We start from the raw sequence: 16237 nt of genomic DNA, 5'->3' as shown, positions 1-16237 counted from the left end.
GGATGCAGACGGGATGTGAGGAAGAATTTTTTTACACAGTGAGTGGTAATGGCCTAGAACTCACCAGCCACAAGGGTGGTAGAAGCAGAAATAATCAATGGGAAATTGGATAGGTATTTGAAGGAAATAAACTTGCAAGGTTAAGGGTATAGAACTGAATGGATAGCTCCACAGGGAGTCAGCATTGGTTTGAAGGGCTGATTGGCCTCCATCTGTGCTATAAAGGATTCAACTTTACAATATGAGGTCTATGTGCAAGGGAAGAGTTATACCTTAGAGTTATTACCAAAACATAAGGTGCAATGTAAAATAAATAAGATAGCTGGAATCTTCTCTCATCCCACTCATTTCATTAATCTATATCCATGCAGGTAAAAATAAGTCAGTTACAAAATTAATCAGAAACATGTGGCTTTACATTGCAAAATGTTTGGGGGGGAGAAACTCAGCTGCTCAGGCTGAAAAAAGCTTTAACTTTAGTATTGCCATTTCTTCAACTTACGTGGTGTTAGTGGTTGAACATACAGAGCCACTGGAATCCACTGAGTTGGAAATAAAAGTTTCATTGGTCAAGTCGATTAATGTTCCATTGGCTTTTAGCTGCAGGCTGGCAGCATAAAAGAGAATGCAGGTATTCGTGCCATTTGTCACATTCAGGGGTGGGTATGGGACAGAGCTGGTTGAATCTGTTGCCATTAATCGCCGTCCAGCTTGAATCAAATCATCATTAGACTTTCTAATAACCTGAAAGAGTAAAGAAACTATATCTGTTAAAGCACTTTGATGACAAATATTGGCAACCATTGACCCTGGCAAATGACCTACTCTCTTATGTATCAGCTATCTGTATCTGGGTCCTTACTTTGGCTAAATAAACTATCGATGCCATGGTGCATAGACTTGCTTCATGGTCCACGTGGTGAAATTTGTGGCCCCTCTGCTGGTATATCCGAAGTGGATGTGGTACATAAAATAAAGCGGGTGGCCAACCTGCCATATTCCTCACCTTAGGGTCTCAATCCACTTCCACCACATTTCTTTGGTCTGTAGGTGAACAGCTCAGCAGCTTCAGCTGCCTGAACTATTGGTAGACAGGAAAGGCTAGTACCTCATTCGGGGGAGTCCCCTGTGTCTGGCGGGCGCACCCTCTAAGATCATTTCTCCCTCCAGTTTATCCACCCACCCACCATCCTCCCCAACCCCCACAACTAATAAAACACGACCCCCACACTTCCCCCCTCACCTGGTCTGCCAGGCTGGCCAAAATCCCTGGACAGACCTCAATCAAACAATGACTAGGCGCAGTACAGGAAAGAGATTGACAATTTAGTGAAATGGTGCGACAACAATATTCTCGTCCTCAATATCAGTAAAATGAAGGAGATAGTCATCAATTTCAGGAAGCATAGTGGAGGAAATGCCTCTATCTACATCAATATGGAATGTCAAGAGCTTCAGGTTTCTAGGTATCCCGATTACCAACAACCTGTCCTGGTCCCGCCATACCAACGCTATAGTTAAGAAAGCCTACAAATGCCTCTACGTTCTCAGGAGGCTAAGGAAATTTGGCATGTCTGCTACAGCTCTCACTAATTTTTACAGACACACCATAGAAAGCATTCTTTCTGGTTATATCACAGCTCCTGCTCTGACCAAAACTGTAAGAAATTACACAAAGCTGTGAAAGTAGCCCAGTACATCACACAAACCAGCCTCCCATCCATTGATTCAGTCGACACTTCCTGCTGCCTCAGAAAAGCAGCCAGCATAATCAAGGACCTCAACACCACAGGCATACTCTTTTCCACCTTCTTCCATTAGGAAAATGATATACAAGTCTGAGATCGCGCATCAACTACTGAAGAACAGCTTCTTCTCTGCTGCCATCAGACTTTTGAATGGACTTACTTTATATTAAGTTGATCTTTCTCTACACCCTAGTTATGACTGTAACACTACATTCTGCACTCTCTTTTCCTTCTCTCCTACGTTCTCCATGAATGGAATGTTTTGTCTGTATAGCTTAAGAAACAATACTTTTCACTGTATACCATTACATGTGATAGTAATATATCAAACTAAAAAAAACTCCAGAAACTATGGCATTTTGTCTTCAGGGACTGCCTATAGTCCAGGCATTAGCCACTGCTAAGTCGAGTGCTGCTGGGACAACAGATAAATGTCGCCATTGCCAATGCCCATCATCATTTATGCACAACGTCTATAAGGAATAGGAACAAGAGTACTTGAGTTCACGAATACAATATTAACAAGTCAAAACTAGGATAATAAAATAGAAAGGAGTGGAAATGTGTGAATAGATGTAAGTAACAAGCAATTGGTCCTGCTCTGACTAATTCCTTTAATGTACAACCGATTGAATATCTGACACACGATGAGATTACAGATTGCAAGTTTAGTCATAGATGCTCTGAAACTACAATAAATACAGTAGAACCTGTGCTGCTGAGAATATTAATGATGCTTTTTGAATGAAGGGTGCATTACTAGATTGTTACAGGATAGATCACTCGCTCATGAATCAAGGTGAAACTTCACAAATTCACTGCTTTGGAAGTTTCACTGTGATTATTCAGAGTTGTAGATGGGACACAATCCATGATATAGTAAACCTTTCATGGTTCCTGAAAGATCAAGCTTGATGGAACGAAGGGACTTTCTTATTCTGTACTTCACATGTGTGTGCAAGCGACTCTGTCACTTCCTGGCATGCTCTGGTTATTATTACCCTCATTGCACTCTACACTTACTATTGCCTTATTCTTTCTCTTAGGTTTCCAAATTTCTTCTCACATGAGCACCAACCCCCACCCCCAGCCTGTAATTCAGCTATTCTGTTTAAAGACCGCTCTTTAGTCCTAATTATATAATTTGTCAATACACCAGTCCAGTGTGATTCAGGTGGAGGCCATCCCAATGGTACAGCTCCCTCTTTTCCCATTACTATTGCAAGCATCACATGAATCGAAATCCAGTCCTCCCACACCAATCTTTGAACCACACATTCAACTCTAATCTTATTTAGCCTTTGGCAATTAGTACTTGGCTCAGGTAGTAATCCAGAGATTACCAGCTTTGTGGTTCTGCTTTTTAATTTAATCTCTAGCTGCACATATTCATCTGAATTTCTTTCTTAACCCTTCCTATATAATTTTTACTATATGGATGCTGACAACTGGATCCTTTCCCCGCCACTCCAAGTTCTTCTCTAGCCCAGAGGAGTCAAACCATAGAACCGTAGAAAAGTTACAGCGCAGAAGGAGGCCATTTGACCTTTCTTGTCCATGTCAGCTCAAGGACACCCAGGTGCCCTTTCTAATCCCACCTTTCTACGCCCAGCCCATAACCCTGTAGTTTACAACCCTTAGGTGCAGATCCAAGTACTTGAATTTAGGGTCTCTGCCTCGGGCAGCGAATTGTAACCTAAACTTTCCTCCTTGCTATTTACCACGCCATCAATTCTCATGTCATCTGCAAAGTTACTGATGCCTCCTACTTTCATGTCCAGATTGTTAATGTACGCTACAAACAACAAAGCTCCCAGCACGAATTCTGCAGCTTCCAACCATAAAAGCAACCTTTGACCATTAGAGCCTCCTGCCTCTAAGACAATCTTGGATCCAATCTTCCAAATTGCCCTGGATCCAATGGACTCGTATCTTCTTGATCAGTCTCTCATGTGGGACTTTGTCAAAAGTCTTACTGAAGTTTGTCTAGACTACATCAATTGCACTGCCCTGATTTACACATCTAGTTACCACCTTGAAAAATTAAATCAAATTTGTTGGACATGACGTCACCCTGACAAAGCCATGCTATCTATCCTTGATTAATCCTTGCCTCTTCAAGTGGAGATTAATTCTGTCCCTCAGAATTTTTTCCAATAATTTCCCTACCACCGATGTCAGACTCACTGGCCTGTAATTATCTGTTTCTTACCTACTTCCCTTCTTGAATAATAATACTACATTAGCTGTCCTCCAGTTCTCTTGCACCTCTCCTGTGGCCACAGAGGATTTGAAAATTATCATCTGAGGCCTTGCAATGTCCTCTATTGTCTCACACAGCAGCCTGGGATACATCACATCTAAGCCTGAAAATGTATCCACTTTTTGTCCACTAAAACCATTAATACCTCCCACCTTTTGCTGATCTGTTCAATTATACCAAAGTCTACCTCCCTGATTTTTATATCTACATTATCCTTCTGCATCGTGAACATAGATGGAAAAATCTCATTTAAAACTTCACCTTGGACTCCATACACAGGGGCAGAATTTTCCCATCCCACCTGCCACAGGAATCATAGCAGATGGGTCACAGACTGTGCAAAGATCCGTTGACTTCATGAGATTTTCCAGCCTTCGGGTGAGCGTGGCTAGAAATTCCTGCCCAGATTGTCACTTTGGTCCCTAATGGATCCAGCTACATTCCCGGTAATGTAACAAATGCTTAGATGAGTTTACAATTGCTGCCTATAGTTTTGTACTTTCAATCTATTAGTCAGTTCTTTCAACATAATGCAATCTGTCTGAGAATGATTACATTCTTAAATGGGGTACCACATCAAATCAAGATTGGGAGAGGATAAAAATATTTAGATGCAGTGTTGGCGTAGAGAGTTGAGACATTTCTTGAAACTCAAGTGTTCAAACTACTTATGTTAGCGTATGAATGGCTAATGGGTTAATGCTACACATGAAAGAACTTCCAGCCATAATTGGAACTCCAAAGTCTTGTTTCTGTGTTATTACTCACCACACTAGGCCTCAGAGCTGTATAAACGACAGAGAAGTGGAGTCCTTTCTTCCTCAAAGTACTAGTTGCCATTCCAATTAGTTTATCTAGAAATGGAATTTAAATGATTTATGAAATTCAGAACGTACACATTTAAACACGAAAATAGGTCAGTCAATGCTAACATCATTGAAATGCATTTAGTTTATCAACATGCTGCGAATGAATACCAGCCTGGGCTTTCTGAATGAATCTTCATCTGAAATGAGATATTGGACTGAGTTTTCACTCGTAAATGTTGATACAGATAAGTTCCCAAATATAATTGGTTAAAGTTCACAATTTTGCAGTCAAGCACATGACATTTACATGAAGTACAATGTACAATGTCATGTACTTGACCACCTGGGAAACGCTGACACAAAATCGCCCTACCTGGCGTTGCCTCATCCACAAAGGCTGTCGAGCTTACGAAGCAAGGTGTATCGCTGAAGCACAACTTAAGCGCAAGCTGCACAAGTCCAGAGCCACCAGCACAACAACTACAGTGCCTACACAAGTCTGTCCAATATGTGCCAGGACATTCCGTGCCTGAATTGGCCTGATCAGTTAGCTTCAGACACACCGCAACCAGCTTCCAAATGACTAATGGTGTTGAGGTCCTCATCGATGACGATGGACGAACAACAACCCAATTTTTAAATATATTGAATGAGAACAATTAGAATGGTTCTACCTCTACACACACTGATGAGTTAATCGTTCCAACAACACATTAGTGTAACAGTTTTGAGAATTAACACCTTCTTTGCTTGGACACTTAAAATATTGAACTGAGAGGTGGTGTGTTTGGGTAGACAGAGAAGATAATGCAACATTGAGAACTTGTCAGCAAATCTATCAAACCAACTACTGTCTTGCCAGCAGAAGAGACCCAGCTAGAGAATGAAATGGGATAGCAAGCTTTAAACTTACATGTGATTTTAGTTATTACTTTTTTGGAGGAGATCAGTGATGATGGGGTGGAGAGTATGGGTGGTGGTGGGTGAATAAACAGTGCTGAGAGTTGCAAGTAATATTGATGGTAAAACTTTGTCTAATTTACATCACAGTCTCACTGAAATTCACTTCCAGAATGCTATGGAATGAAGCAAACAAAGATGCATTCCATTCCTTGCTTTATTCACTTCAGAGTACCCATATCTCACCTTACACAAGTACAGTGCAAAGTGGAAAGGTGATGCAAGTTTATCCCATCTTTCATCGACCCTGGAATGCAATTTAAAATTAATCTCTGGGAAAGCAGTTGAAACCAGTTCCAATTTGTTTTAAGCTTGCTCAGAATTCTGAATTACAGCGAAACACATTTGCAAGGTGACAAGTGGAACAATAATACTGATTTACCACTCAATTATAAACAAACGTTGTAATTAGATAATGTAATCTTCAGTAGACAATAGCTCACCTATTTATCTTTGGACTGGAAGATCATGTTTAAGGATTTACATTGTGAAGAAAGCAGCTTCTTAATAAGTAGTTAACAATGACATAATTTATACAGAATTAAACACAATTGAACATTTATTTCTTTTGGTTTGAGAGAACATTTAGAGTCATGTGAAATTATGCCATAACTCATGTTAATAACAGGGCCATTGATATCAAGAGATGTATAATCATTATTCATCAGACTCTGAAAACACTAGATTTCCTTCTCAAAAACTTTTGATTCATTTATTTTTATAAAAAGTAATTAATTCTTTGTTGCAAGCCTCAATATCTAGCCATTTGTTTTCTAAAGTAACTATACATACATAAGACGCACTCTCCTGTTCCCTCAATCCTATTCCCAAAAAATTATTAATCATTCGACTTCCCCTCCTGGTTTCCCATGTTAGCCAATATTGTTAACAATTCTGTCTCTTCAGTGTTGTTCTCCATATGTTTAATAGTAAATTACCTATACAACTGTTTAAAAGAGCTATTGAAAAGAACCAACCTTTAAACATTGACCATGATTGGCTACACCAGGATGCCAGGTGGCAGTGCCAGGGTACATCACTGCCATGTCCCTAACCATTTGAGGGCTACACTGGCCTCAGTTTCCCTGCCCTGCTCATCTTGACTGCTGGAGAAGAGTCATGATTCCTGCCTGCGTGATGTCACACTGGAGGCGGAGGGGGAGATGGCTATCTGATGTCCCCAAAAGATGTGTTAAATACATTTAAATTGATGGTAATCAGGTTTATGCCCCATCGCAGTGGGAGCATGAAGAACATCTCATACTAATATTTCTCCAGTGCAAATCTGGTTATTTATTCATGCCACGAGTAGGCTTACATTAACACTGCAATAACGTTACTGTGGAAATTCTCTAGTCACCACACTCCGGCACCTTCTCGGATACACTGAAGGAGAATTTAGCACGGCCAATGCATCTAACCAACACTTCTTTCAGACTGTGGGAGGAAACCAGAGCACCTGCAGGAAACCCATGCAGACAGGGGAAGAATCTGCAGGTTCTGTACAGACAGTGACCCAAGCCGAGAATTGAACCGCGGTCCTTGGTGCTGTGAGGAAGCAGTGGTGACCACTGTGCCATTCACATCTTCACTATTACTTCTGTCATGTTACATTTTCTAGCAAAACCCTCCTCCCTCCTAGCTTTGCTTGTGCATTAATGATTGTGCTCTGTGCACTATTTAAGTACATCTCTCAAAACTCATTGGTAAATATTCAGTCTTTAACATTTCAAACTTAGAAAAAATCAATCTTACCATTGTCAGCTAAAGTCTGTGCCAACTTCAAATCAATTGACCTGTCAATTAAGACATTTGTTAATATCATTGTGTAACCGTAATAATTATTAAAATAATTGCCAAGTATAATTTAGTTACATGCATTCTTTGAAGTTGATGTTTCAAAACGCATTCATGGCTGCCTGAAGCTGAACTCTGGGTGTGAGGGAAGGGTAGCATCTTTTATAGGTGGGGTGGCTACAGTTTTATGAAATGGCTCAATCTGTATTGGTCTTCACCTTCATCCAGCCCACCTGCGAATTCAAGTAGTTTTTGGCATGTGACAGCAGCCATACTCTGGTAAACTGCTTTGATGGCAGGTCACACCAGGTTGGGTGTCCTAGCCTCAGTGACTTAGAGACTTGTCTACCTTGGCACACAAATACTTCTTAAAAATTATTAAAGGAATGTGGGCTTCGCTGACAAGGCCACCATTTATTGCCCATTCCTTGAGAAGGTGAGCTGCCTTCTTGAACTGTTCCAGTCTCTAATTTGGGCAGATGGGACCAAATTAAGATCCAATGGGCTGTGAAGGCAAGTCAGCTCCGTGCTGTGGAACACGTAAAGCTTGACACGACGCAGAAGATGTCCTGATCATCTGCTGAATTCGGTTCTATCTTCAGCCACCTAGATTCATCTTGTCACAGGACCAACAGAAGTTAGATTGAGAGAGTGAGACGGCTGAAAATCCAATTCACATGCAAGTCATGTTCATCATCTGTCACCTAACAGCTATTTGTCACAAGTCGTGTGGTGCTGGGCGAGCAACATAGCGTCAGCTGTGGATTCACAGGGGGCTGCAGATGTGAAACTGCATACAAATGGTTCAAGCCATCTGGACATTTTTCACTGAAGGAAAACAGGAATGGAATGCAGAAGTTCTGACAGGTCAGCTCAAGGATATTGCTACTGGTTACACATTCTTCTGTAATAGGCATGAAAAGAAGACTGGCGCGAAACTGGTTTAATGACATGAACCACCTTGTGATACTAACAAATAAACTCTAAACTTTAAAGTCAAGGATAAATTCTGCAATAACCTCCGCTCAGACAAGCTTATTATTCTTGTTGACTTCAAAGAAAGAGCTTGTGCCAATCACTAGGCATGGGAAGGGGTCATCAACAAAAGAAAATGGGGTTGACAGCTGCAACAGCAATGGGTCTTCCTTTGCTGAAGACGTGTTAAGCATGAAGCCTTAATCATCAATACAGTTTTCCATAATCATAACAAGACATCTTGGATGCACACCTGATTAACGTATTGGCATCTAATTGGCTATGCCATCCTCAGGCAGAGCATTTGGCAGGATATGTAACAAATGCCTTATGTGGCGCTGACAGTTGGACTGACCTCTGTTATATAATATCAAAGCTGACCATCAAGATTTATCCTCTGGGATATTCCCAGGACATACTGGTCCTCCGGGGATGTGGTGGTGTCGTGGCATTGTCACTGGACCAGTAATCCGGACACCCAGGGTAATAATCTATAGTGAAATGATGTCCTTTAGGGCAAGAAATCTGCCACCCTTACCTGGTCTGGTCTACATGTGATTTTTAAATGCCCTCTGAAATGACCAAGCAAGCCATTCAGTTCAAGGGCAATTAGGGATGGGCAATAAATGCTGACCCAGCCAGCGACACCCACGTGGGAAGACATTTTTAAAAATGTACCTCAATATCTCCAGTCTCAAGCAAGCAGTCAAGAAGAAATCTCTCTTGGTGAAATGTGAGAGATGGCAGTACAGAGCAAGGATTGACACTCATTGTACTAAGGATGGATGCAAGGGTACCCTGATATCTTCCATGGTGGTGATCCTTAATATTACATGGACAGGGAACTAATCAATCAGACATGACTAAAAGCAAAGACAAAGGTCTCCAAGGACATATTTTATGATTTTTTTTATGTGTCAACAACCTGCTGGATCAGAGCTGGACACTTACAGAACTTTACTGCCATGCCCTGGAATTGGGGTGGGTGAGGCTCGTGGAACAGAATTCTCCGTTGGCCTCGGGCGGGATTTTACGAGCCTTGCCCAAGCAAGTTGTAAAATTCCGGCATGCCCAACACATGGGACTTCAGCCTTACCATTAGCACAAAGAAAAGTGAAGTAAAGTACCGGCCTACTCAGGAAAGCTCTATCTCCAGCCAAGGTTTCAGTCCATGACCAGAATCTGTCAGCTATGGATAAGTTCACTTATCTCGACAGCACACAGTCACGAGCTGTCTATATTGACAATGAAACACTGAAGGGTTTTTTGTTGGATCCTGGAAACTAAATTATGCTTCTTCTATCAATTGAAAATGAATAAGTAAAACTTCAGCTTCATAATAAATACACATCTGCAGGAAACATTATTCCCTCAGCTCTGGAAACTAGAAATATCAAGAAACGTGTGAAAGTTTAGAAAATATCACAATAATTTGCTCGTTTGTCAAGAAAACTCAGTGGCATTATTCAAATTACCAAAATATTCTACATTAATTTCCATGATTAAGGTAAGAGTTTGACTCAAAGGGCAGATTAGTTCCCCATTTTTAAAATCATAGAATCCCTACAGTGCAGAAAGAGGCCATTAGTCCATTGTGCCTGCACCAACAATAATCATACCCAGGTCCTATCCACTTAACTCGTTGTACTTACACTGTTAGTGCCCCTGACACAGTGGGGTAATTGAGTGTGGCCAATCCAGCTAATTCACATATCTTTGGAGTGCAGGAGCAAACTGGAGCACCAGGTGGAAACTCACGCAGACACGAGGAGAATGTGCAAACTCCAGACATACAGTCACTCGAGGCCAGAATTGAATCCATCCCTGGTGCTGTGAGGCAGCTGTGCGGCTTTGTGCTGCATTGTTTGCATCTGCCTCTGGGGATCCCATGGGGGGGGGTCACCATTGGCGGGACTGGAAGATTTTGTTGGCTGGAATAGCCAGAAAATCTCGTCTGAATCTTTCTCCAGTTTGTATTACGTGGGGTGGGATGTTCTGGCCGTCCCCCAGCGGGATCTTTCAGTCATGACAATGGCTTCCCCAATGACAGAGGGTTTGAACAACAGGAAACCCTGTTGATAGCGGCAGGACTAGAAAATCCCACTGCCACAAAATGAATTGTCTTCCCACTTGTTATGATTGATGTCGGGGGCTTTACTGTTTCTTTTGACAACATCCTTGAGGTGGAGCTTTGGGCACCCTGCCTTGTTGGCATTGGCAACTCTCCATATAGCATTTTCCTAAGTATGCAGTCATCATCATTCTGCATTCCAATGCGGATACCAGCCCTGCAAACAAGGCATTGGCAGGGATCATCTCAAATTACTGGCAAGAACCAACCTCGTATGGCACTTTTGACAGATTTACCTTTCCAGAATCACATTTTCAGCCATCAAAAATATACAGAAGCCGGCCTCGCCAAAGTTCTGAGGCTGCAATCCCATCAACTCTCACAGATGGAAAGGTACCAATCTATTTCAAGACTGAATAAATATGAAGTATTTATAGGTTAAACAGGGACTTAATTAAGAAGTGATGCTTTCTCTATTCTGTTCCAACAATGTATCTTTGACAGAACTTCAGAACGTTATATTTGGAGAATGCAGTGCAGGATTTCATGTCCTTCTCCTCATTGGGATAGCCTCCCTCTGGCTCCAAGTCCTCTCACATTATCGATTAATGGACACAAAACTAGGTACCAAATAATAAATGAACTAAGTGCATTTACTGTATGTCATCAGGTTCAACACTTTAGAAATCTAGTGATGTGCATGTTTATTTCATAACTTAACATTTATTTCAGTGATAATGAAAGGATCAAAGCTGAATACTTGCTGGAATTTATTGAAGGGATTCTCACAGTACTGGAGAAAGTTGTTGCGCTGGGACACTGACAACACTGAAAAGGCATTTGGACAGATACATCGATAGGAAAGGCTTAGAGGGAGATGGGCCAAAGGCAGGCAAATGGGGTTAGTTTAGATGGGTATTTTGGTTGGCATGGACCTGTTTGGGCCAAAGGGCCTGTCTCCGTACTGTAGATTCTATGATTTTATATCGAGTCACAATTTAAAAGATGGGTGCCTATATATATAAGGTTCGGAATGTAGCCACATACCTGTTGATTGGTCTTAAATTTATGATGATTAAGTTTGGTTTTGAAGGATCTATAGCCAAGTCAGTGTCTTCAAAATGGTCAATTGGAACTTTGGTCCAATTTTGATTTTCCTGCAGATGTTTCACGGCCTTCCAGTCAACAGCTGGCAGAACCAGGGATGAGTTTGAGGATTCAAGCAATTGCTGGAAAAAAGTATATTCCACTAATCAGATTTCAAGAATAAATGTCACAAATCTGTAAAGGGGAACATTCAAAAAATCTGATAATAAAAAAAAACTCACTCAGCAAAGCTGAGATATTTTAATTCACTTTGGAGTATAATTTTCTCTGCTTGTTATTAGATCTAGGAGTACACAGACTGAATATATATTTATTCCTTTACTATTAATCATATTAATTCTGCACATAATCTAAAGTTGGTGTAATATTTGGTGAGGCCTTTGTTAAGAAACATTTAAAGTTCTATGCTTGGAGGGGAATTAAACAGAAAATGTCTCCTAAACCTAAGAACGTAACATTAAGAACTAGGAGAACGAGTAGGCAATTCAGCCCCTCAGGTCTGCCCCACCATTCAATATGATCATGGTTGATCTCACCTCGGCCTCATCTCTACCTTCCTGCCTGCTCCTCATAACCCTTCAACCCTCTACTAATTGAAAACCAATCAATCTCCTCCTCAAATTTGTTTAGTGTTCCAGCTCCATTGCACTCTGGAGTAAAGAATACCACTGCATTTCCATTTCAAAAATTAGGATGGAGTAATGGAGTAGGGTGGCATGGTATCATAATGGTTTAGCACTGCTGCCTCACAGCGCCTTAGGTGACTGTCTGCACATTCTCCCCATGTCTGCGTGGGTTTCATCCAGGTGGTCTGGTTACCTCCCACAGAACAAAGATGTGCGGGTTAGGTGGATTGGCCATGCTAAATTGCCTCTTAGTGTCAGGGATTAGAAGAGTAAATATGTGGGGTTACAGGGATAGGACCTGGGTGGGATTGCAGTCGGTGCAGGCTTGACGGGCCAAATGGCTTCTTCTGCACTGTAGGGATTTTAAGATCTTTCTATGACCTTTCTATGAATATATAGGAAAGCCAAGTAGGTTTCCACTCGTTGGTCTGCCCTGCTGCTGAGGGTTGTATGATATGTATTTGCATATACTTCCCCTACTCTACTACAATCTGATAGCAGTTCTCTGAGTAATGCTGCGCTTCAAATTTCAGGATAATTGGGTTTGGAAAACCCTGGAACAAATGCAGAGCAGCACTGGGTCGGGAAAATTTCTGGGTGCAGTGCCAAACCGAATGACTGCTGCTGTTTGGAAGATCCAGACCACTAGCTGAAATAATGGTGGAAGTGGATTCCATAGAAACTTCCAAAAGATAAATTGATGGGTACTTGAAGCTGGATAATTTGTAGGATTCTCGGGGAAAGCTTGGGCCCAGGGCTAGACTGAATAGCTCTTTCAAACTGATAGCAGTGGGCTGAATGGCCTCCCTAGGTGTTTAAAATTCTATGATTCTGTATTTTCACATCTTACAATCTGCTTACACAGTCCAAGTATTACAATATGCATTTAATAATACTTTACAGCAAAACAAAAATTATGGAAGGTCACAGTGGTATCTTTTGCCACAGTTTTCAACAATGCCACAAAAATATAGTTGAGAGTGTGGTCAAGACCAGTTTCAATGGCGATGAGAGAATTCTCTTCACTTAAAAGGTTAGGAATCTTTGGAGATCTCTATCTCTGAGAGCTGTGAGTATTCATTCATTGAATATATTCAATGAAGAAGTTAGTAGGGTGTTGGTTCTTAAGGGACTTGTGGACAGTACAGGAAAATGGCATTGATCTGTAACCTTTTTGAATAGCAGAAGGGCCAAATAGCCGACTGCAACTTTTAATTCCAAGTTCTGCTGTGTTAAATCATTTATTGTATGCATTCACAGGTTGTACAACTGGGGCCAATTTCCCTTAATATGTTCTACAAGTTTTTCCTCAATTTCTTGCATACCAGAGCTGTAAACTATAACATAACATTAAGCTCTGGACAGAAAATATACAGCATTACAGATATAAATGTTATTAATTCACAATCTTTACAACTAATGAGTTGAATATACTGAGTCTAAGGATAAAGTACAAATCAGAATCTTAGTTCCCATCTTCCAGTAAGTAACACAGAACAAAGATCTTTGAAGATAAACAAATGGTTGATCACCATTGTTTGGCTAACAGTCCTGAGATTCTCCACTCTTCCATATTTCCTGTGAAGGTTAAGCCTTGGGGTTAATCAGTTGTTTGACCCTCTAAATGAAATAAGTAATTCAAAATGACACATTAATTAAGGCAATTGCAACATAAACTAAATTATTTAAAGTTAAGCTGTCAGTGTTATCAGGTTTCCAGCCTTCGCATGTTCTTCTTACTATATTTTGGCTATCTTGGGTGATTTTCTTTTTCCTCTTGCTCCCATATTTGAATGCGCACACCATAATTTCAATCACAGAGAAATTACTGCCAGCTCAGATTCTGAATGTCCATTTCTACATTTTCATTCAAGAAGAAGAACTTTTCTTCCTCTTTGTTTCCCCTTCAAAGCGAGTCAGTTATTTTGTCCTGAAGAAGCGTCAGGTTGAGCAATGCTAACAAAAGCCATTAAGTACATTCTATTTGAGATGACTAGTTGCAAGCCACTTCAAGAGTTTTAATGAGCATGGTATTTCCTATTGTTTTCTGTTGTTTTCCATTTGCCACAGGAGCGAGCTCCTTTTTATTCTCCATAATGCCGTTTTGTGACATTTTGCGAGTTTTAATTTCTTGGCTTGGAGAAAGGTCATCTTGAAGCAATGGGTTCAGTCACACCTCATTACACAAGTGGAACTCAACCCAAGGACAGGTGCCCTTAGTCATCTGTGCTGTCAACATCAGGAATAATTCTCCTGATTTGAAGCTGATTTAATGGTTTGCAGTAGGTTAGACAGTTAACTGAAACAGCATTCAGCAGTTTACGGTTAACCTCTTTAGTCACTTCTAACCTATGTTTAGACATAGGTTAATTGTGAGAAATCAATTATCTTGTCCTGTGTTGCCAATGACACTTGGTTTATCAGTGACTTGAACTTTGTAATCAAGTCACAGCAGTGGATATCATTCTTATTGCTCATTTATATTAAAATCCATGATTATGGGAGAGGTTTTATGCTGATAAGTGTACATTCTTTTGGAATCATCATGGACAGTAGTTCATGGCTGATGTTGTTAGTTTATGCTGACTTAATAATTGCGTGGTAATCTGCAGTAGTTTGCAGTACAGTGGCACAGGGATTAGCACTGCTGCCTCACAGCTCTAGGGACCCAGGTTCAATTCTGGCCTTGGGTAACTGGCTGTGTGGAGTTTGTACGTTCTCCCCATGTCTGCATGGGTTTCCTCCAGGTGCTCTGGTTCCCTCCTCCAGTCCAAAGATGTGCAGGCTTAGTTGGATTGGCCATGTTAAATTGTCCCTTCATGTCCAAAGATGTGTAGGTTACATGAATTGGCTATGCTAAGTTATCCCATAGTGTCCAAAGATGTTTACATTAGGTGTATTAAACGCGTGGGGTTACGGGGATAAGCCGGTGGGGTGGCCTTGATAAGATTTTCTTTCAGCTAGTCAGTGCAGACTCAATGAGTTGAAAGGCCCCCTTCTGCACTGTAAGAATTCTATGGCCATTTCAATTAGGTATGCAGTGATTAGTTGTTAGATGCCACACTGAATTGTTGAAATCTCACTTGTTAAGAGAAGAATTCACTCATTCTGACTTGATTAGATGTGTTTTACTTAAAAAAGTAAGGATCAGTAGACTTGAAATCAACTATGCTCTCACTGATCAAGAATCTCATTCTAAACATTGATGTTGAGTGCATGTACACTACATGGGAGGAATAATGAGCTGTAACCCCTAATCTTCAATTACATACATTATCTTGGGCATACAGAATATCTGGCCTGCGGGAAGGTGGTGTATGCAGTATTTTCAGACCTTATCAGTATCTGAGGATTTCAGAACAGCATCAAAAAAAGCTGAAGCGAGTTGTAGATGGTTGATGCTCTTCTAGTTGTAGTTCAGATAGGGTATTGATGAGGGGAAAGCCACGTATGACGAATTTACCAAAGCAGTTGATATACACTTCAATCTAAGAAAGAATACCATTGTTGAACAGAATAAATTTAACAAACATACCAAAAGACAAGATGGAAGTGTTGATGCATTTATAAATGACTTGTATTGACTTGCAGAGAACTGTGGGCATGGCAGCTAAAAGTTGAGTTGAGTAGAGACAAAATGACCTTGGGAGTGTGGGATGATTCCATGTCTGACCATTTACAGTCGAGAGGTGATCTAACCTTAGCAAAGGCAATTTAACCAAACAGATAAGCTGAGATCAGCGAACAGAATCGATGTGTGAACTGAGATGACAAGGCAAGCCTGGATCAAAAGCAGCTGTCTCAATAGAGTATGTCAGATTTAAGAACAGTGAAAAACAGCGAAACTGTTGTAAAGAGGCAGGGGAGACAGGAAGAGCGTC

At 40.9% G+C, this 16237-nt stretch overlaps 1 protein-coding gene across 1 annotated transcript in view; it reads right to left on the bottom strand.

The window, feature by feature from the left end:
- LOC145344501 (V-type proton ATPase subunit S1-like) overlaps positions 1–16237 on the bottom strand; it is a 41027-nt gene that overhangs the window by 13652 nt on the left and 11138 nt on the right. Inside the window, exons 4-7 of the mRNA XM_080191679.1 lie at positions 11671–11852; positions 7536–7576; positions 4780–4865; positions 503–744 (exon numbers count right to left, since the gene is read on the bottom strand). Coding sequence (XP_080047805.1) covers positions 503–744; positions 4780–4865; positions 7536–7576; positions 11671–11852 — 551 coding nt within the window. The remainder of the gene's footprint in view (positions 1–502; positions 745–4779; positions 4866–7535; positions 7577–11670; positions 11853–16237) is intronic.

The sequence above is a fragment of the Carcharhinus amblyrhynchos genome, chromosome 6 (assembly GCF_965287045.1).
Source record: "Carcharhinus amblyrhynchos chromosome 6, sCarAmb.v2.hapA, whole genome shotgun sequence".
Lineage (NCBI taxonomy): Eukaryota > Metazoa > Chordata > Chondrichthyes > Carcharhiniformes > Carcharhinidae > Carcharhinus > Carcharhinus amblyrhynchos.
This window is presented reverse-complemented; position numbering and strand designations above follow the sequence as displayed.